At 37.3% G+C, this 23,108-nt stretch overlaps 1 protein-coding gene across 1 annotated transcript in view; it reads right to left on the bottom strand.

The window, feature by feature from the left end:
- The window catches only part of LOC105698961 (neuronal calcium sensor 2), a 39,574-nt gene extending 19,404 nt beyond the window's left edge, over positions 1–20,170 (bottom strand). Inside the window, exon 1 of the mRNA XM_023432934.1 lies at positions 20,048–20,170. Within this exon, the coding sequence (XP_023288702.1) occupies positions 20,048–20,158 (111 nt within the window). The 5' untranslated portion in view covers positions 20,159–20,170. The remainder of the gene's footprint in view (positions 1–20,047) is intronic.
- Positions 20,171–23,108: the final 2,938 nt, after the last annotated feature.

Below are 23,108 nucleotides of genomic sequence, written 5' to 3'. Positions count from 1 at the left end.
GCTAATCGACTACAGAGTGCCTCCTGCGCCATCTGTGATTTCAATGCCAACTAAATTTTCTCACCGAGTCCTCAATTACCTTCGGTCTAGCATAGAAGCTCGTAAAACACTTTTTTTACCTTTATCTGTTCAAATGCGAGCATCTCGATTACTAAAGTGTCCTAAATTGTTGTAGAATTGTTATAGCAGTATCGTTCTTCACATCAGAATCGTCAATAATTGTACATTGATCGAAATACGAGAGCTCGACGTCACTTTGGTTCTAGTGTAGCCGAAGAAAAGAAATTGTTTTTAGAAATTAAAATTTTGAGTGTCAGGATAATCCTTAGGTGCTCAGAGTCATGCGTTAAAGTTGCGGATAGTGTGGGGCAATTCTCTTTAAAAAAAGTGTCTTATTCTAATTGACTGGTTTAAAGGGGTTTCAACGAAAAATTTGACCGACATTATACATTTAGCTGAAGAAAAAAAAATTGTTTTTAGAAATTAAAATGTTGAAAGTGTCAGGATAATCCTTAGGTGCTCAGAGTCATGCGTTAAAGTTGCGGATAGTGCGGGGCAATTCTCTTTAAAAAAGTGTCTTATTCTAATTGACTGGTTTAAAGGGGTTTCAACGAAAAATTTGACCGACATTATACATTTAGCTGAAGAAAAAAAAATTGTTTTTAGAAATTAAAATGTTGAAAGTGTCAGGATAATCCTTAGGTGCTCAGAGTCATGCGTTAAAGTTGCGGATAGTGTGGGGCAATTCTCTTTAAAAAAGTATCTTATTCGAATTAACTGGTTTAAAGGGGTTTCAACGAGAAATTTGACCGACATTATACATTAAGCCGAAGAAAAAAACATTGTTTTTAGAAATTAAAATTTTGAAAGTGTCAGGATAATCCTTAGGTGCTCAGAGTCATGCGTTAAAGTTGCGGATAGTGTGGGGCAATTCTCTTTAAAAAAGTGTCTTATTCGAATTGACTGATTCGAGGGGAGTTTTCACTTCACCTTAATAATCGTAACCCCAACGACCAGACCATTTTCGATGGTCGACTCTCGACTCAGAGTTGGGAATTCTATTTTCTAGTCGAGGCGCAACGAGCGCGGCACTAAGTGGGCCATTAAATTCGACGTCGATATGCATTATTCAGGCATGACATCGAGACCGACGGCGGATGGAGGACAATGGTCGGATCGATGGGCTCGGTCCTGTTGACTGGAAGTTTGGATCCTTCGAAGCCTGGTCCGCTTCTCACCTGCCGATCTTTTAGGCGGAGGGCATGCAAATCTCCTCTTGGAATCTATCCACGGCGATTGCTGTGGACTATTCACAGTGTTGGGACAGTGGGCAAGGAATGTTGGCAATTGCTTCCAAGAGCAGGGGTTTTCGCGGGAAATTGAATACCGCGACGGTGTTAAAAAATGAGAGAGATGAGCTTTGAGATATTAAGGTGAAGTGAGACCCCCTTCAAATCAGTCGATTCGAATACAACACTTTTCGCTTAACGGCGTTCACCACCAAAGTGGGGACGATGACTTCCACCGCTAGATAGCATTAGCATCGAATTCGGTGGGAGGTAACCAAAACGTACTTTCTCGCTCGGATGAGGAAGACGCGACGCATAATGGGCGATGTTTAGCAACGGGCGAAAAATGTGTGCTTATTTTGCACGTATAGGACTCACGCAACGGCTGGACGCCTCTGGACTAGGCGCCGAAATGTGTGTGACACACGGCCGCCCGCACTCGTCAGTTGGACGCTCCGCCTAGAGTCGGCAACGGTTGCCAAGGAATGCCAAAATTCCTCGCGAGAAACTCGAAAATCCTGAAAAAGGTGCTCCACGGGGACAACGATTTTGAGCGTATTTCTCAACCGATCGAGCTCAACGAGTGCTCGATTTAAAGATAAAATGTTGACCTGTGTTTATATGGAAGGGATTTTCGATCGAGCACCTCCTTCCTAGGTAAAAGGGCATTGAAATTATGTCGTTGCACTTTTTTATATGAAAATGACCACTTATCGAAAATCGCTCCCATACAAACACGGGTCAACGTTTCATCTTCGATATGAGTACTCGTTAAGCTCGATCGGTTTAGAAATACGTTCGGAATCGTTGTCCCCGTGAGGCCCTGCAAAATCGCTGGAGTGGTGAGCGCCCTTAAGGGTATTGGACCAAACTGTCCGAAACTTTGACACATGATCATCTAAGAATTGTCCTGACACATTAAAAATTTGGATTTTTGGAAGAAATTTTTTAACTTAACCCAGACCAGAACCAAAATGGCGTCGAGCTCTCATATTTCGATCAATATACAATTATCGAAGGCTCAGATATGAGAAACGAAAGGATCGGGACAATTTTATGACAATTCGGAACACTCTGATAATCGATAAACTCAATAAAAACAATTTTCACGAAATTTCTTTACGAAAAAGTGAATCCCGAGGCGGGAATCAAGGACGAGATGTAAATAATTTCTGAGATGTTGGACTTGAATCGAAAGTTAAGTAGTTTTTTGTGAAAAGCTAAATGGAATAGGTACAAGAAAATGGGATACAAATAATTTTTAAATAGCCCTAGTTTTTTTAGATAGGAGGAATACGCATTAATGAAATACTATATGTACAAAGAGTGGAACAATCCCATGTTAAAAAGCCACTTTGGCTATGCAAACGGTATTGCAAAACGACCTGCTGCTATCTCTATATAATGAATCATTGTTGCTCAGAGTGTGACGCATTGCGACCTGCCACTACAATTGACCAAATTATAGTCGTAATGCACCCGTAGTGTAATAGCTCCTGCAATTACTTCACTGATGAGCACCGTATTGTTGCGAGACGGCTGACGTGTTACCGTGCATTACTACTGCGGAACGAATTACTTTCACACCTTTACGTTGTACGCAACATGTAGATCTACAATTGATTTGCAAATATTACTAAACACGTGAAAAGCGTAAACTAGCATATTTTATGTAACCATTTATATCGATATTCTAGTACCGTCTCAAAGGTAAAAAAAGAAAAAAAAGATCCTCAAACAAAGTACCTCTCGATTTCACTAATATTCAAAAAAGTTGCTTTTTACAATTTTCATTTCTCGTACCGTCGTTCAACTATTTTCATTACAACTGTTGAAATTGGTATACTTCCAAAAATTCCATGAAGTTATATTTATTTAGCTAAATAAAGGCTAAATCGGCTAAACAAAAGAAATGTACATCAACTATCACAGTGCCATTGTTAGGGCAAATCTTCGTCATCTTTGCAAAACATGCAACTATGTCGAGTATAACGTGATATGATACTACAGGAACAATGTTAGAAGCAAAATTTAAGGTGCTCTGTCTGATCGATTTCACTAATTTACAAAAAAGTTGCTTTTTACAGTTTTCATTTCTCGTGCCGTCGTTCAACTATTTTCATTACAATTGGTGAAATTGGTATACTTTCAAAAATTCCATGAAGTTATATTTCTTTAGCTAAATAAAGGCTAAATCGGCTAAACAAAAGAAATCTACATCAACTATCACAGTGCCATTGTTAGGGCAAACCTTCATCATCTTTGCAAAACATGCAACTATGTCGAGTATAACGTGATATGATACTACAGGAACAATGTTAGAAGCAAGATTTAAGGTGCTCTGTCTGACATATTTATCTGTTACTACTGCGAAAACGATTTAGAATCGCATTTGATTAACAGGGTAATAAACTACAATTATTTCAACTCAGGAATGCATTGTTGCTCCATGGCTGACTAGTTATCATCTCATACCCTAGTAGCACAGAATAATTTCTAAATATTTGTTTTAAATATCTGAAGCGACAGATTCTTTAAGATGTCTCGTACATTTCATTCGAATATATCTAAAATATTTGTTGAAAATCTCAATGACATATTTAGTTTTAATTATTTAGAAACATTTATCGAAATTATATTTTTAATTTGTAAAATATAATAAAAANTATAAAGATAATATAATAGAAATATATTGTACTACTAGGGATACTACTAGAAATCGAATTACAGTTTCGGTGCCTCTAGTCCAAGATAAGCCGTAAGTTACTACGTAAGCCGATAAGTTATTGCAGTCACAGAACTGGCCATTCTGGCGCAGCTTCTGTCCGCTATCAGACCATTTCTACTATCAGAGAATAAATTGTCATGCAGTTACCTCTGAACGTACCTTAAAGGTAGTAACGAGTTTCCATACGAGCACGATAAAAAAAATTCACACACAAAATTTTGATGTAAATTTCTCTTCGCGACCCGTTCAGGCGTATTACGAGTAAATCGTTTCCTTACTTCACCTATTATTTTTAATAACTAAATAATTAGAAACGGGTATTTTATTATATTTAACTGTTAAGGTGATGTGAAACCACCCCTGAAACCAGTCGATGTGAATAAGGCACTTTTTCTGACGAGTAGTCCATCGAACTAGCATTTTCAAAATTTTAATTTTCAAACAAAAATTTCTTACTTAGCCTAGACCAGAACCAAAATGGGGTCGTGCTCTCATATTTTGATACAATTCTTGAAGAGCCCTAATGTGTGAAACGAAAGCATCAGGAAGGTCTGACAGCAATTTAAAATATTTTAGTAATTGAGATAAGCGCAATTGAGAGTAATAAAATAAAAAAAAAAGTGTCTTGTGAGCTTCGCTGCTAAAACGAAGAGTAATTCTAGGTATTGAAGAGAAAAAGTAAAATTAACCCTGATTGCGCAGGATGGCACTCTGAAATCAGTAAGAGTATAAAAAAACATGAACCTAGGAGATTTTTTGAGTTTCACATCTCTTTGTTATCATATTACTGAGATAATATATCACCTCAAACACACATCGGTGTACAAAAATTTAGCCAAATACATTTATCTTCATTCAATTAATTACAAAAATAGCAGAAATTGCTCCCTTTCTATGAAAAGCTCGAATCAATTATTTCTATCAAACATGGCGGAACATTCATTACATAAAAGTCCCAGCTAAAATCTTTCTGCCAAATGTCACAGTACATTTGGTTTCACGTATGTTGCATGTACAAGATTCTCTGCTTCCTCAAACCGAAGATAAATATTAAAAATTATATCGGAACGAATAAAAGAAAAATTAGAAACAAAATTTGAAAACAATATTTTATTTGACGAGCACCAATCATCATCATATGCTAGAAGTATATACCTCAGGTGCTCGATTGGCGTTTACCATGATTCAAATCCTAGGATAGCAAGGATGTCAAATCGGTCTGAACGATAAAGCATCAATACGTTGTCTGCTGCGTAATACATCATTGCTATTGCTGCTGCAAGGTAAGGTAATATTGCACCCACTACTAAGGAGGTAATCATTAATGAACCATGGCTTACGCATTATGCTGCGTTACCATCAGGAAATGATTAATGGTCAATCTGCATCAGCAGACTAATAGACTACGATTATTCGAACTAACCCTAGTAGCATAGAATAAGTTCTAAATATTTCTTTGTAATCTTTGCTAAATATCTCAAGCGACAGATTTTTAAGATTTAATATAATTTCTCGGATATTTCATTCGAAGATATTTGAAATATTTATTGAAAATCTCGTAACATATTTAGTTTCAATAATTCATAAACATATAGAGAAATATTTTTTAACTTATTAACATAATACAAATACATTGTTTACTTCATGACTGTAATCGGACACTTCATTTGGTATCAAAAAAGACGAGAAATTTTTGTAATACTTTCGTTCCGCTATTTCATAATGGGAGCAAAACGTGTGATTTTGATTTTAAATCTTTTTAAAACGTATATAATGTATTCGGCAGATAATATTTAAAAAATACTCATATTCAAATGAAACGAAATGTTTCGTATATCCGTTAGAAAAATATTGTGAATACACACGGAGGTAATATTATACAAATGTTATAAAGATAATATCCTAAAGAAAACGATTTGCAAATATTTCAAATGTCTGCTAAATATTTACAAAATGTACTATATTCATTAAATATATAGGAAATATAGGACAAATATTTCGTGCTACTAGGGATGGGACGTGGAATTGCTGCGTCGCGGCTTTCGCGTTATCGCCGCTTATTACTAGAGACCGGCTTATCATCCTAGAGGAACTTAAACGGCAATTTCATTTTCTTAATCAGTCTAATTACAGACCTGACTATTCTAGCTTAGTGTCTGTCATTTATTACTCCAGCACTGCCGATGGCCTATAAAATTATTACGTACCTAGATATCCAGAAATATAACTTACATAAATCTAAAACGTGACCAATAATATACGTGTAAAATAATTTCCTATATTTCATATACGTACTATCACAAATTCCGATATAAATAATGTCAAGTAAAACACTAAAATGCCAGGTAAAGTACCCTGATATTTGACAGATTTGAAAATATTAATAAACAATTTCTTCATTAGTCCACTTGTGCCCTCCAGTATTGAAAATCTAATATATATGTAAATGTACACTGGGAGACATCAATGCCCTCCCATCCTGCACAAGCGATGCCGTATCTGCAGGGGAGGCATTCACGACCGCCATTGCACACTTCGTACCTATACCTAATGTAGTCGTGAGATTTTAGAAATCCCTACAAGAAAAAATCGAAGAAAAATCACATTCCCTTACATATTTGTACACTTGTGTCATAAATGTACACTGGGAGACATCAATGCCTTCCCATCCTCCACAAGCGATGCCGTATCTGCAGGGGAGGCATTCATGACCGCCATTGCACACTTCATACCTATACCTAATGTAATTGTGAGATTTTAGAAATCCCTACAAGAAAAAATCGAAGAAAAATCACATTCCCTTATATATTTGTACACTTGTGTTATAAATGTACACTGGGAGACATCAATGCCCTCCCATCCTGCACAAGCGATGCCGTATCTCCAGGGGAGGCATTCATGACCGCCATTGCACACTTCATACCTATACCTAACGTAGTCGTGAGATTTAAGAAATTCCTACAAGAAAAAATCGAAGAAAAATCCCATTCCCTTACATATTTATTATACCGTATTTAGTCGATTGCTTGGTAACATAATGCTAACCATTAAGGAGAAATTACCGTTGAGTCGTCTGACACGTAATTTACCACTACTACTGTCGCTGCAACCTAACGCGGTATTGCTACTACTACTAAGAAGCGAATCATTATTGCGCCGTGTATGGCGTATTACGACCTACTACCATTAAGGAACGATTTACGATTACGTCGCATCAGCTTCGTAATGGGTTACAACTATTCTAAGAAATGCAGTATCGGTTGCTTCGTGGCTGACACGTTATCACCTCTTCCATATGAAGACACAATTACCATTTCATGCCTCTGGTACGCAATCCCTAGTAGCACAGATTAATTTCTAAATATTTTTTCTAATCCTTGCTAAATATCTCAGGCGACAGATTTTTTAAGATGTCTCGTAGACTTAATTTGAATATATNTAAATATTTACAATGTGCACGATATTCGTTAAATATATAGAAATATATTATGCTACTAGGGACGAGATCAACATTGCCACCTTGTCGCACAAGTATCTGACATACCCATAACCCATGTTACAATTGCACTGCGTTACAATTATACCCCTTCCCCCCGTCAAATTAAATTTCATCAAATCGACCATTTTTTTCTTTTCGAAACTCGCCAGAAAGCCAGTAGAAGGTTATGAGTTACAGGTGCAAACATTCCGAAGATAGATTTCCTCAATGCCCGCGGATAAATAAATAAAAAAGCAAAAGAAAGTTAGAACTTTGGCACACCCTTAAACATTAAGTCCATACATAACCTCGGAAGGAGCAGCATCACCCTTCCAATTATTATGCGACGCATGCGCATTACGTCATAAGGAATTCCTGCCGCGATAAATCTTCCCGTCCCACGGGAGGGCAATTATCCCTATCCCCTTATACTCTGGAAGAATACGAAATTCCGTCAATCCCCGATCAGACATGTCGGATAAATCCAAGGGCGTTAAGAGTATATGAAAGGCGCCGAGAAATTTAATCGAGGTAGATCAATTAAAATTGCTCTATACCCTGGTAGCACAAAATATTTGTCCTATATTTTCTATATATTTAACGAATATCGTATATTTTGTAAATATTTACCAGACTTTTGAAATATTTGCAAAACGTTTACTTTAGAATATTATCACCATTTTTTACTTCACGACTATTATCGGACACTTCATTTGGTATCAAAAAACACGAGAAATTTTTGTAATATTTTCGTTCCGCTATTTCATTATGGAAGCAAAACGTGCGAGTTTGATTTTAAATATTTTTAAAACGCTTATAATGTATTCGGCAGATATTAAAAAAAATACTTATATCAAAATGAAACGAAATGTTTTGTATATCTGTAAGAAAGATATTATGAATCACATGGAGCTAATATTATACAAATATTATGAAAATAATATTCTGAAGTAAATATTTTGTTAATATTTCAAATGTCTGCTAAATATTTACAAAACGTACGATATTCGTTAAATATATAGANATGTATAGGCTAACTCTTACATATCATCCTAACAAGGAAATATTCCCAAGTGTCCGCTCCCGATCTTATTGATTTCCATATATGTTGAAGAACACAAAAATCTAAGAGACACGTGTTTTTTTATATCTGCAATGGTCCACATTTAAGGGGTGAAACAACCCCCCAAAGTTTGGCGAAAATTCGATTTTTATAACAATTTTCGTAGAAGTAATGGAGGGATTTCGATGAAACTTGCAACTAACTAGCATTGCTGGACAATGTTGTGTTTTCACCGTCCTTATACGGAATACGTTTATACCAAGTTTCGTCGAAATCCCTCCACTGTTTCTACGAAAATTATTATAAAAACTGAATTTTCGCCAAACTTTGGGGGGTTGTTTCGCCCCTTAAATGTGGACCATTGCAGATATAAAAAAACACGTGTCTCTTAGATTTTGGTGTTCTTCAACATATATGGAAATCAATAAGATCGGGGGCGGACACTTGGGAATGTTTCCTTGTAAGTTGCTCGTTATTTCCCCCGCTGGATCCGTCGCTGCATCTTTCGTCGAAACGACATCCAGGGAAGCTCTGCAGACTTTTCCGCGAAAGGGAGACTGAGAAGGTGGGGAAGGTAGAGAAGGTTGGAGGGAGGTCGAGGAGAAAGAGGATGCCCTGAGTGGGCGGAGGGCCGTTAAGCCCCAGGTCGAGGTCGAAGGGGTCGAAGGGGTCGATGGGGTTCCCTCGGGGTTCCCTCGGAGGTCCAGAGGGGCGTCGGAGGGAGCATATTGATCGCGGAAGAGGCGGTATGGTGATATCGCCGCGATCGAGTCGATACCGGGAAAGAGAGCCGCCTGCACCTATCACGGCAGATAATTTTCTTTATAGGCGCGCCGACTCTTCTCTTGCGTCTATCCCCGTCTCTTCCGCCTCTTTCGTTCCTCCCTGAGTTTCCGCCCGCGGCTTGAGAGATGCGATTGATATCGCCACTCGTGCGAACCCTCCACTTTATATTTCTTTCCGTGGTGAGAATCTGCGACCTCGCAAAGGGGGGCCCGATAAGGGACGCACGCATATTCGGGTTAAGCTTTTGTGTTTCTTTCATGTTACGTTGTCAATTAACAAAATAATAACTATATGAGTAAATTTACGGTTGTACTAGATATTCGCATTTTTTACTATTGGTCCATTTGGACCCGATGACAGGGGACGATGTGAAAATTGAGGAAAGGATGAAGGCTAAATGACAGGAACTAAAGTTTTTCTTCTGATCTTTTTTAAACGAAACGATGTGAAAATTGTGGAAAGGATGAAGGCTAAATGACAGAAACTGAAGGCTTTTGTTGTGATCTTTTTTAAATGAAAACTTATTATCCAGACCGGTGAAGACTTTTTACCTTGGTTTATGCTTCACTTGCGACCGTTTCAATCGTTTTTATTCACGTCCCTCAACGTTTGCATGACAGTCAGGAGTAATAAAGCTTGTGATACAATCTCGAGTCATATCCATGCCTGGCCGAGACGTAAAGTTCATATTGACGGAGTTCATATTGTAGTAAGTATGTCTACCCTTCGCTTTATTTCTTTCCCTGGTGAGAGTCTGCGACCTCGCAAAGGGGCGGCTGATAAGGGACGCGTGCAGATTCGGGTTAAGGTTTTTGTACTTCTTTCATCCTACGTTTTCGATTAATTAAATAATAGATATATGAATAAATTTACGGTTGTACTAGTATATTCACATTTTATTACCATTGGTCCATTTGAACCCGATGACAGGAAACGATGTGTAAATTGAGGAAAGGATGAAGGTTAAATGACAGAAACTGAAATTTTCCTTGTGATCTTTTTTAAACGAAAACTTATTAGCCAGACCGGTGATGACTTTTTACCTTAGTTTAAGGCTCACTCTATAGACCACTTGCGGCCGTTTAAATCGTTTTCATTCCTGTCCCTCAACGTTTGCATGACAGTCAAGAGTAATGAAGCTTATGATACGATCCCGAGTCATATCTATGTCTGACCGAGATGTAAAATTCATATTGACGGAGTTCATATTGTAGTAAGTATGTCTACCCTTCGCTTTATATCTTTCCGTGGTGAGAGTCTGCGACCTCGCAAAGGGGCGGCTGATAAGGGACGCGTGCGGACTCGGGTTAAGCACCCCTACACTGCGATAACGCCCAGCAGAGGATTCCTCGTGTCGGGATATTGTTTTTTCTCCGGGAAACGCGTTAACCCCTAAAAACGAACGATGAAGCGATTACACGTGGGTTGTGGGTCTTTTGCAATAAAATGGATATAAAAATACGGATGAAGTACTTCCTTAGGGTTAAGGATCGTTGAAAGCGATATTTTCTCATCTACTAAAATAAACTTTACCAAGAAGATGAGTGTCGAGGAGATGTTCACTTGGAAATCAGTAAAATATATTTCTTTCTTTGATTACCGATTGCCTATGATTTCATATGATAAGCAACTATGCGATTTGGTAACAAATGACGTTTGGCCTTACAATTGTGACAGTATTGATTTCCAACGATTTCCACTGATTTATGCTTGCCACTTCCAGCTGATTTGCCAAGTGATTTCAAGCGTTAAAATTAATCAATTAAATTAATTCAATTAACTTTATTACGTTAAAATCTTTGGAAAACGACAAATAAGACAGTTCTGCAAGAAAATAATCTCTATACCTTTTCATTATCTCTTTCACTTACATTAAGTGAAACACATTTCATAACCAACCAAGCCCCTTCCCTAGTAGCATAGAATAATTTCTAAATATTTGTTTGTAATCTTTGTTAAATATCTCAAACGACAGATTTTTTAAGATTTCATTCGAAGATATCTGAAATATTTGTTGAAAATCTCAATGACATATTCAGCTGCAATAATTTATAAACATATAGAGAAATTATATTTTTTAATTTATGAACATGTAATAAAAATACATTTTTTACTTTACGACTATTATCGGACACTTCATTTGGTATCGAAAAAACACGAGAAATTTTTGCAATATTTTCGTTCCGCTATTTCATTATGGAAGCAAAACGTGCGAGTTTGATTTTAAATATTTTTAAAACGCTTATAATGTATTCGGCAGATATTAAAAAAAATACTTATATTAAAATGAAACGAAATGTTTTGTATATCTGTAAGAAAGATATTATGAATCACATGGAGCTAATATTATACAAATATTATGAAAATAATATTCTGAAGTAAATATTTTGTTAATATTTCAACATGTTTGCTAAATATTTACAAAATGTACGATATTCGTTAAATATATAGAAAATATAGGACAAATATTTTGTGCTACTAGGGTTAATTCCAGTGCTTAACCCTTTGCACTCCACGCTATCCCATTTAGACTTAAAATGTCTCCTCAAAGGGGACATCGGAGTGCAAAGGGTTAAATATGAAGTGGACTGGGAACATTTATATGGGTTCGAAAGAAAAAGTGGCAAAATAAGTTCCTATCCTGCATATTGCCAACGCACGATAGAAATGATTACATTGAATATACTTTATGTAAAGGTTTCAATGAAGTACACTCTCTCTTTCAAATTGTTCTGATAGAAGATAGGAATTTGAACAAGGTAGAAAAAGAAAATACACGATAGAAGGCAACTACTGAAACTGGGATAAATGGAACAGACAAGGATGAAGTCCATAATCCAGAGCGAAGGACAAAAAAGGGTGTCTCGTTCCAGGAAGCTTTATCAGGACTTTTTGAAAACTAGAAAGAACTTTTAGCTGATTGCCTGCAAAAGATGTGCCTGACTCAGTTTACGCTCCGAAATATTTCCATCTGCTATAACAAATACAAATATTAACGTAGAAACTCTTAAAAAATGTTACAAAAATTATGCAGTTCATTTAATTAAATTTATCATTCCGCCCAAACCCACTATTTTAATTATCCCAATTTTTTAAAATCTACGAGATTAGAGATGCTTGAAAAGTATTCATACATGTTCTTTGTAATACAGAAAATAATAAACGAAAGTGCAGAATTGAAGGGAGAAAGAGTAATATGATAAATAATATTTAATGTGTATTAAAAATGAGAAGTGTTCGAAGTTACTTTTCCACAACGTACATTTTTCTCCTTTTCAATTATTGTTTTTTATAGTTTTATTATATATTATTATTATAGTTTTATAGTTAAATTATAGTTTTTCTTCTTTTAAAGTAGCACTATCACCTTTATATGTTTTAAAGGGAACGTCCCCTTAAGGTGAAGTGAAACTCGTCGAGGAACTTGATCGGCGTCGGCAAAAAAGATTTTTCTTAAATACCTACGTTGCCAACATTCGTTTTAATAGTGACAGCTGTGCCGAATTAATTTAGGTATTGTACTAAATGGCATACTCCACCTGTTGTCCTCGTACAATAATTATAAAGAAATCGGAGTAAAACTAGAAATCCTCCGAATTCATGATTTCTGCGGCCCTAACTGACTGCACAGGGACCCCCTGCGCCATCTGTGATTTCCGTGTCAAGTAAATCTTCACTCCGCTCCCTCAGATTACCATCGTTTTGCATAGCAACGAATAAGACACTTTTTTTGCCTTTATCCCGTTCAAATGCGAGTTTCTCGATTACCAGCGTGTTCTAAATTGTCGTACAATTGTCCTGACACTTTTGTTTCTCATATTACAGCCTTCAATAATTGGATACGGATCGAAATGCGAGAGCCCGAGCCAATTTGTTTCTGGTCTGATCTAAGTGAAACAATTTTTGTTCAAAAATCAAAATTTTCAAAGTGTCAGGATAATTCCTAGGCGCTCACGAGTCATGTGTCAAAGTTTCACCCAGTTCAATCCAATACCCTTAAAAAAAAAAAGTGTCTTATTCGAGCTGACTGATTTGAGATGGGTTTCACTTTACCTTAAGTTTCACTTACGTACACCGCTTTGGGCAGTTATTTCTTGAATAATTCCCAACTCAATTTTACGCGGAGTTCCTCACCTCCGTAATAATCGATCTCCTCTCTGCAGTAACAAAGCGCCGACCGAGGGCATACGTTCCGATAAATTGGACGCAGAATTGACGAAAATCACTTATGAGGCCTGAAAGGAAAAATTCCCTCGCAGACCTCGAGGCATTGTCGGAGAGCCCTACAATGAAACAAGACTCGGAAAATCAATTTGGGGGTCCATTCCTCACATAAGTTTCCCTCCACCATTTCCCCCTTACACGTTACACGTGTTCACACCGTAATTATAGGAACAATTCTTTCGTCATTGTTGCAACTCAGTATTTCTATATAAAAAAAATCTGTAAGATGTACAGATTTTATACATTGAAACAAGGACAGCAGATTATTTCCGTAAGCGTTACGATAAAGCTTTCGTTCCTCAAATCCGTAATGATTACAGATAGTTATTTATTACCTTTAACCCGTTGAATCTATTAAATCTGCGGATTTCTTCCGTAACACTTAAAAATATTTATAATCTTTCTGTGAACGTGAGCTGTATGCACGCGGTATTTCTGTTTGAATAGTTGAGCATCGGCCTAACAATGGCCGTGGAAGGCACAGAGAGGCGAAAGGAAGCGAATTTCTTGCAGCATCCCTTTCGGGATACAAATGGTCCTAGCATTTTTATTCCGGGTCGCGTACGATGAATGGACGAATATTCAAGGAGGCGGAGAAGTTGAACAGGGACACCGCCGAGGTACGATCCTAGGATTGTATAAGGATACGAAATATCGGAAATCCTCAGGCTCGTTCCCATGAAATCCCCTTATGGCGCAGCTCTAAATCCGCGTTATACCTTTGACTTTGCGAAATGTCGATAGAAATCGAAATTGGCAGTTGGACCTTTCTGCATTGAAAATCCGCACATATCGAATATACTTTGCCGTTAACCCTTTGAACACGGAGCCATTTCGATATACGGGCGAAATTCGTCTGACCGTGCAGGCAATATTGGACCAAACGTCGGGCGCCTTTAGGCGCTCTTAGTAGCCAAAGGGTTTAGACCAGAAATTCACAGGATTAATGTTTATATAATTCCTAGAAAATTAAAGTTTATATAATTCCTGGGAAAATTAAAGTTTACGTAATTCCTAGAAATTCCGATATCTCGTATAATCGATGCAGCTCCCACTACATAACCATGAACAAATGAATTGAAAATCAGGAATTCACCTAATAAACTTTAAAAAAATCGGCATTCCAATAGTCTCTGCTTTCAAAGACACGTCGGGTATCCGGTGCGATGGATACAATTCTTACGATATACCAACAACTTTTTAACCCTTTGAACACGGAGCCATTTCGACATACGGGCGAAATTCGTCTGACCGTGCAGGCAATATTGGACCAAACGTTGGGCGCCTTTAGGCGCTCTTAGTAGCGAAAGGGTTAAGGGGGCAGCTCTGGAAAACCATTTCGAAAATTAAGAAAGGAAATTCCTCGTAAAGGGATAAATTCACGTTCGTTGTAATTAAAGCTGTCGATTCAAGCACTTCTCCTTGTCGGATCATTTATTCTTTCGTGGCGTCCGAGAAGGACATTCATTTTGTACCCTTGTACACCTAACCCTTTCTTTCTGCCCTAATGAGAAAATGTAATTGCCATGGATTGAATGAGATAACCAAATGCGAATTTGCAAAGTGTTTAGGATGTATAGTCGTGCTCTGTCTTTCAAGAATTGGTATATTTGAGCTTTTTGTGTGAGTGTTCGTTGTGTGGGCACGCATAAATATATTCCACTAGGGGAATTAGTTAAGCAACTTATGATTAATTTACTGGATAAATTTGTTAAAAAACGGATATTTTATCAGTCTTTATAAATGATATGTTTCAATGAATGTAAATGCTTCACGGAAAAAAAAGAATGAGGAGGAAAACCACTATTGTGGTAATCGTAACCCTATTGCAAGGCAACATACGGCAACTAAGGTTGTCATCTTAGGAGCCTTAGGAGCCTTAGAGGCAACCGTAGGATTTTGCAAAATACCGATGAAAACCGGGATAATGAAATGCCTCTTTTTTTTCCAAAAAACTTGTATACCAATTTCAAATTTACTTTCACAGTCATAAAGTCGCATTTCATGTAGGATTTTGCAAAATACCAATAACAACCGGGAGAATGAAATGCCTCTTTTTTTTTTCCAAAAAGCTTGCGTTCCAATTTTAAATTTACTTACACAAGATCATAAAGTCGCATTACATGTAGGATTTTGCAAAATACCGTTGAAAACCGGGATAATGAAATGCCTCTGTTTTATCCAAAAAGCTTGTATTTCAATTTTAAATTTACTTTCACATAACTGCACCTGTAAACAATCTCCATTTACAGGAAACCATTTCATTAAGGAAGGAGATTTCTAGCATCGGGCTTAAGTTCCTGTTTATTCCGGCTTAAGCTGTCGTTTCAACCCTTCTCTGCCGGGTAATTAACTCTCTCCACTCTGGAGTAAATGAGAAAAACGAAACTCTCTATCTTTGTCTAAAATTAAATAGTTTTCATTTAAGTAGCTCGTTAAAATTTTGAAGTAATACTCCATTCTTGGCGGAGCGAAAAACAATTAATTTTGATTGGAATTAATACATTTAGTACAATACTCAATATAATTCGACACAGCGGCTAATATAAAAACAAACGTAGGTATTTAGAAAAATCTTTTCTACCGACGTCGAAGTTCCTTGACGTGTTTCACTTCACCTTAAAATGCGTAATTAGATTTAAAAGTTCGATGCAAGACAGGTCATACGAAAATGGAAATTAAAAGCAAAGACAAACATATCGAGATGAAATATTTTCGCAGAGAGATTTCAATTGCGCGACGAGAATCTCCGTACATATGGGGTCGCCTTTACGAGGAGGTTTTTCGAATTGAATATGAAGAGGTTTTTCGAATTAAGTCCAAGGGTGAAATCTGCCCTCATTTTTCCAACCGAACCCTTCAGAATTCCTCGTCTGAATCAGCGAATATTCCAGCGCGCGATCGCCTTAAATATTTAAATGAACTCCGGTTTTAATGCATAAATTAAAGATTTTACGAGTGGTCTTCGTGCGTGCGCAAATCGCTGGAAAAGAGTGCTTAACGAGTCACCCGAATAGATTTATGAATAAGTATAACGCGTCGTAAAACTCTAATTTCCGTTCACATTATTACTGCGACTTTTAACAACTCCGAATTCGAAGCGCGTCAATATTTGGATTGCAAATATTAACGTTTTTCGCGCAAATTCGAAGGGCTTTATTATTCCTTATACATCCTCTCTGAAAGTTATAATACACAAATTACAATTACCATTATCGACCACGAAAAATTAACTTGGTAAGTGTTGCATGCAACTCCTTTTTTCATAAATTTCCAGCTTCGATAACCGAAAGCATTAAGCAACGTGCAATTTTATTGTACATTCAACAATAACGTCATTTTAATTCATGAGCAGAGGCTAAATCACAAATACGAGGGACATTAACGAAGGACACGGGGACGATAAAAAAATGATTCCTGGCCGAAGGAGCGACACCGTTTGATCACGAGTCATGTGTCAAAGTTTCGGACAGTTCTATCTATAATGACTCTTTCATCCCATCATAAGGCTCTTATTTTTCTCCGTGTAGTTTCTCAATAATTGAGGGAAGTATACGAGTTAGAGGAGAGGCTAAGTCACAAATACAAGAGGCATTAACACTTTAACGACCGCCCTTCTATCTATCACACTATCTATCACACACATGTTGTGTGAGCGGTCGTTAAAGTGTTAACGAAGGACACGAGGACGATAAAAAAATTATTCCTGGCCGAAGGAGCGACACCGATTGATCACGAGTCATGTGTCAAAGTTTCGGACAGATCTATCTATAATGACTCTTTCATCCCATCTTAAGGCTCTTACTTTTCTCCGTGTAGTTTCTCAATAATTGATGGAAGTATACGAGTTACAGGAGAGGTTAAGTCACAAATACGAGGGACATTAACGAAGGACACGGGGACGATAAAAAAATGATTCCTGGCCGAAGGAGAGCGACACCGTTTGATCACGAGTCATGTGTCAAAGTTTCGGACAGTTCTATCTATAATGACTCTTTCATTCCATCTTAAGGCTCTTATTTTTCTCCGTGTAGTTTCTCAATAATTGATGGAAGTATACGAGTTACAGGAGAGGTTAAGACACAAATACGAGGGACATTAACGAAGGACACGGGGACGATAAAAAAATGATTCCTGGCCGAAGGAGCGACACCGTTTGATCACGAGTCATGTGTCAAAGTTTCGGACAGTTCTATCTATAATGACTCTATCATTCCATCTTAAGGCTCTTATTTTTCTCCGTGCAGTTTCTCAATAATTGATAAAAGTATACGAGTTAGAGGAGAGGCTAAGTCACAAATACAAGAGGCATTAACGAAGGACACGGGGATGATAAAAAAGTGATTCCTGGCCGAAGGAGCGACACCGTTTGATCACGAGTCATGTGTCAAAGTTTCGGACAGTTCTATCTATGACTCATTCAACCCATCTTAAGGCTCTTATTTTTCTCCGGCAGCTTCTCAATAATTGATGGAAGTATACGAGTTAGAGGAGAGGCTAAGTCACAAATACAAGAGGCATTAACGAAGGACACGGGGATGATAAAAAAGTGATTCCTGGCCGAAGGAGCGACACCGTTTGTCCAGAGACCTAAGTTAGAAGGCATTGTATGTCGGGAATGCTAATGCAGAGGGCCATTAGCATTTGCCAGCCGAAGGAGTGCCTTTAAAGGCGAGCACTATGAAAGCTGGATGTTAAAAGCCGGCGTCAGGGTTCTCGGAGAATCCGCTCGGGTATGGCCGCCTCGAGGCGGCCGATTGCCTCGCCGTATCAGGGCCGATTGCACACCGGACGTAACTCCGAATGTCTGCCGGCAAATACGGTACAATTGATATTCCGAGCAGCTAATCGAAGCGGTCCGAGGGCGACCTCGGCACCTCGAAATATTAGGAACAAGCCGGACATATTAAACCGGTTAGTTACAGGTACATGACGAATCGTAGAGGATTTCGTGATTCGGTCCCCTTTTTCTGGGGAAAATAGTAAATGATGGAAATGTGGATATGTTGAAGCATTGCAGACGGTTGATTTGGAAATTTTAGTTTTAGGCAGTATGAGAAATTTCGATTAAGTTTTATTTTAGGCGGAAAATAATATATAATAGAAATTAAACATGTGTGAAGTGGACATGTTGAAGTATTGCAGATAGTTGATTTGGAAATTTTAGAGTTTTAGGCACTAAGATAAGAAATTTCGATTTCAGGCAGAACGGTTCCCTTTTTCTGGGAGCAAATAGTAAATGATGGAAATGTGGATATGTCGAAGTATTGCAGATAGTTGATTTCAAAATTTCAGTTTTAGGCAGTATGAGAAAATTCGATTAAGTTCCATTTTAGGCGAAAAATAATATATAATAGAAATTAAATGGTCAGGATAAAGAGTTGCAAACGGTTGGTTTAGTAATTTTAGAGGTTTAGGCAGTATGATAAGAAATTTCGATTTTAGGCAGAACGCTTCCCTTTTTCTGGGGAAAATAGTAAATGATGGAAATGTGGATATGTTGAAGCATTATAGACAGTTGATTTGGAAATTTTAGTTTTAGGCAGTATGAGAAATTTCGATTAAGTTTTATTTTAGGCGGAAAATAATATATAATAGAAATTAAACATGTGTGAAGTGGACATGTTGAAGTATTGCAGATAGTTGATTTGGAAATTTTAGAGTTTTAGGCACTAAGATAAGAAATTTCGATTTCAGGCAGAACGGTTCCCTTTTTCTGGGAGCAAATAGTAAATGATGGAAATGTGGATATGTCGAAGTATTGCAGATAGTTGATTTCAAAATTTCAGTTTTAGGCAGTATGAGAAAATTCGATTAAGTTCCATTTTAGGCGAAAAATAATATATAATAGAAATTAAATGGTCATGATAAAGAGTTGGAAACGGTTGGTTTAGAAATTTTAGAGGTTTAAGTAGTATGATAAGAAATTTCGATTTTAGGCAAAACGGTTACCTTTTTCTGGGGGAGAATAGTAAGTGATAAAAATATGGATATGTGAAAGTATTGCAAACGGTTGGTTTAGAAATGTCAGAGTTTCAGGCGTGTGTCAACGTGTACATGAATGTGTTAGCATTTCCCGCGAAACTCTACCGAGTTTCCTGATTAAGTGGCCATGTTAAAGTATCACGATAGCACGTTTGATTTACAAGTTGGGGGAATATAACCAGGGAGATGGAGCACTTCGATTTCCTTTTGGGGGAAAAATAATAAGGGTCGAAACAAATCGACGTTATTAATCATTTATACCGGGTCGCGAGATATATCGTCAAAAGCGTTGATCGGCCAGTATCGGGTCGCGAGATATCTCGTCAAAAGCGTTAATCGGCCAGTATTGGGTCGCGAGATATCTCGTCCAAGGTAACGAAAGGGTTAAGTCCTGAAATCGGATAACTACGATTCCTAACAGAAGGAAATTCTTGGAGGTACCTCTGGAGAAGGTTAATTTTCTTCGTATCAACTTGAATTAAAGTGATACTCACTTTGAACCCTTTGTACCACTCCTTGATGGTAGCTTCGTCGTATCTCGTGTGTGACTTGAGGAAGTCCATGTCTTCCTTACTCAGCTTGTCCTTACTCCCGAAACAGCCCATTTTGGAAGCTTCAACTGAAAATAGAACCACAATAGCCTCATCAGTTCCTCGTTTTTAATCAGTCCCATCTTGTCATAAAATTTAAAAAAAAACCCTACTTCAAAACAACTTCATTTCAGCTTGTCCTTACTCCCGGAACAGCCCATTTTGGAATATACACAAGAGCAATACATTTTTTTTGTGCGCAATAAAGTAGCAATAAATTAGCAATAAATTCCGCAAGAAATTTTATTGAATTGTGCTAACGTGGCAATGCCAGCTTTATGGACATCATTTTGGAAGCTTCAACTAAAAAAAGAACCACAATAGCCTCATCAGTTCCTCATTTTTAACTAGTCCCATCTTGTCATAAAATTAAAAAAAAAAGAACCCTATTTCAAATCAACTTCATTTCAGAAACAGAAATCAATAGCCATTAGTTAATTCTGCTCAACAAGAATGATTTCTATCGGTGAAATTATTCCCCTGAAATGATTGTATAGAGCATCGATAGTACTTTCACAATTACATCGAGCACTGTCTAATAATTTTACTAAAAACCATTCGGTATAGAAATCGTGATATCCAATTCACCTAAAATTCCGTTTTCCATTACTTTTATTTTTGTTATTACGCAGTTTACCGATCCTATCGCGTTATACGTCCGAATGGAGATAATAAATTCGGTTTAGAACCACTTTCTCTTCGTGTTCGTTTTTTCTCCCGTCAGATATGCACTTGAGTAATGTAACCGTGCAAAACACGACTGCAACCTGACTTATGCAGTCTGTTAGGGGTATCGATTTACGTCCAGCGATTCGGAAAAAAAAAAGAAAAAAAAAGAATAATAAAAAATTCGCAACCGTGTAATCGCATTGGATGTTGAATTGCAGGAAGGACGATTGCAATGCAAATTCCGTCCTTGTACCAGTGAACGATCTCGGTCTACTCCACTTTCTCCCGATCCACCGTTGCGAATGGATCATGAGACTTTGAATTACGGACTCGAATCGTGATTTCACTGTATTAATCTGAGGCCACGAGATGAAAAAGACACGAGAATGACTCAATGTTTGAAGATGCAACCCTGGGGCGATTAAGGTTAAGTGAAACCCTTCTCAAATGAGTCGATTTGAATAAGACACTTTATTTTATGGGTATTGGATAGAAGTGTGTGAGACTTTGGCACATGACTTGTCAGCACCTAGAAAATAATTCCTGACACTTTGACCGTTGAAATATACTTTTAACATATAGTAATCTCTTCTATAATGAATGACTTTAAGAAATAGAAAAATTGGAATGCACCTTCAAATCGACATTACAATTCACCTGTCTTTTGAAGAACGTTTGTCAGCAATTTTTCTCCCTGATTAAAAACATCAAACCCCGAACTACAATTATAAACCTGAACTTGCAACGTTTTACAAAAAACGTATAAGTAGAAGTACGGAGAAAGTGATATAAAGTGCAACAATTGCAAGTATATTGCTTAATTAAAAATGTATATGTAATGATGGCTTGAGACCGAGTGTAAACTCGAAAGCTCAATTATATCAAATTTACATTACAAGTACGAAGAAAGTGATATAAAGTGCAGCAATCGCAAGTTGATTGCTTAATTAAAAATTTATATGTAATGATGGCTTGAGACCGAGTGTAAACTCGAAAGCTCAATTATATAAAATTTATATTACATACAAAGAAAGTGATATAAAGTGCAGCAATCGCAAATTTAGTACTTAATTAAAAATATATATATCTAAAGATGGCCTGAGACCGAGTGTAAACTCGAAAGCTCAATTATATCAAATTTACATTACAAGTACGAAGAAAGTGATATAAAGTGCAGCAATCGCAAGTTGATTGCTTAATTAAAAATTTATATGTAATGATGGCTTGAGACCGAGTGTAAACTCGAAAGCTCAATTATATCAAATTTACATTACAAGTACGAAGAAAGTGATATAAAGTGCAGCAATCGCAAGTTTATTGCTCAATTAAAAATATATATCTAAAGATGACCTGAGACGTGGACATTAATCGAGTGTCAACTCAAAACCTCAATTATATCAAATTAACATTACTTCTTACATTTTACGAACACCCGTTCAAAATACACGTCCTGACCATTTTTATAACATGGAATAACGAAGAAACGAAGTCAAAAATTGAGCAATACGGGAGGGGTTAGAGGTCCTGGAAAAAACGGTAAGAAATTTGACAAATGGTTGGTGGAGACAAAATAAAAAGAAAAGAGTGGCCGGTCAGACATGGTCAGGTTCTGACGTAAGAAGCAGGTGTCGGACTCGGCGCATAAAAAGGCATTCTAAAGTAGAGCGGAGCACCGAGATTCATATCAAGCAGGTCCTAGTCTTTCTATCGACCGATATAATTTCTTCCTCCACGGTGTGACATTAAGATCGAAGGGATAGAGGCGAACAATGTTAAGTACGGCTCGGTAGATGCAATCTTGGTCATCGCTGGTGCAGCCCGGCAGGTCGATATCGGTTCTTAACACGTCAGACTATTTCATTCTCTCAAGTGCGTTTCATGACTTTAAGGTGATATAAAAGACGCCGAGAAATTTAATCCAGGTCGATAAATTAAAATTCAGCTATACCCTTTCTGGCGGTAACGTCATTTTGAATACTCAAGTGGTAGCATAAACTGGCGCATCACGTTATCGACATTTATATTTATGTCGAAGTCTTTTACAGTCCACGTTGATAATTGTACGAACTGAAGCATGCCATACGTCATTTCAAATGTTGCAATTGATCGCAACGGGAAATGTACAAATTGTCCAAAAGCGACAGATTTGTATCGAAAAAAAGTCTGCAAGGATACAGAAATGTTAAGGGTTTTTTAGGAAAAGAAAATACCGTGATCATGAAACGAGATTTGACTAATTATATTGGAAAATATATTTGCTTATGTACGGGTTTAGAAATGTTTTACTCTGCTGACA

Source organism: Orussus abietinus, unplaced genomic scaffold, assembly GCF_000612105.2.
Source record: "Orussus abietinus isolate OABI.00-Male unplaced genomic scaffold, Oabi_2.0 scaffold498, whole genome shotgun sequence".
Classification (NCBI taxonomy): domain Eukaryota; kingdom Metazoa; phylum Arthropoda; class Insecta; order Hymenoptera; family Orussidae; genus Orussus; species Orussus abietinus.
The sequence above is the reverse complement of the archived record's forward strand: the minus strand, read 5'-3'. Positions and strand labels throughout refer to the sequence as shown.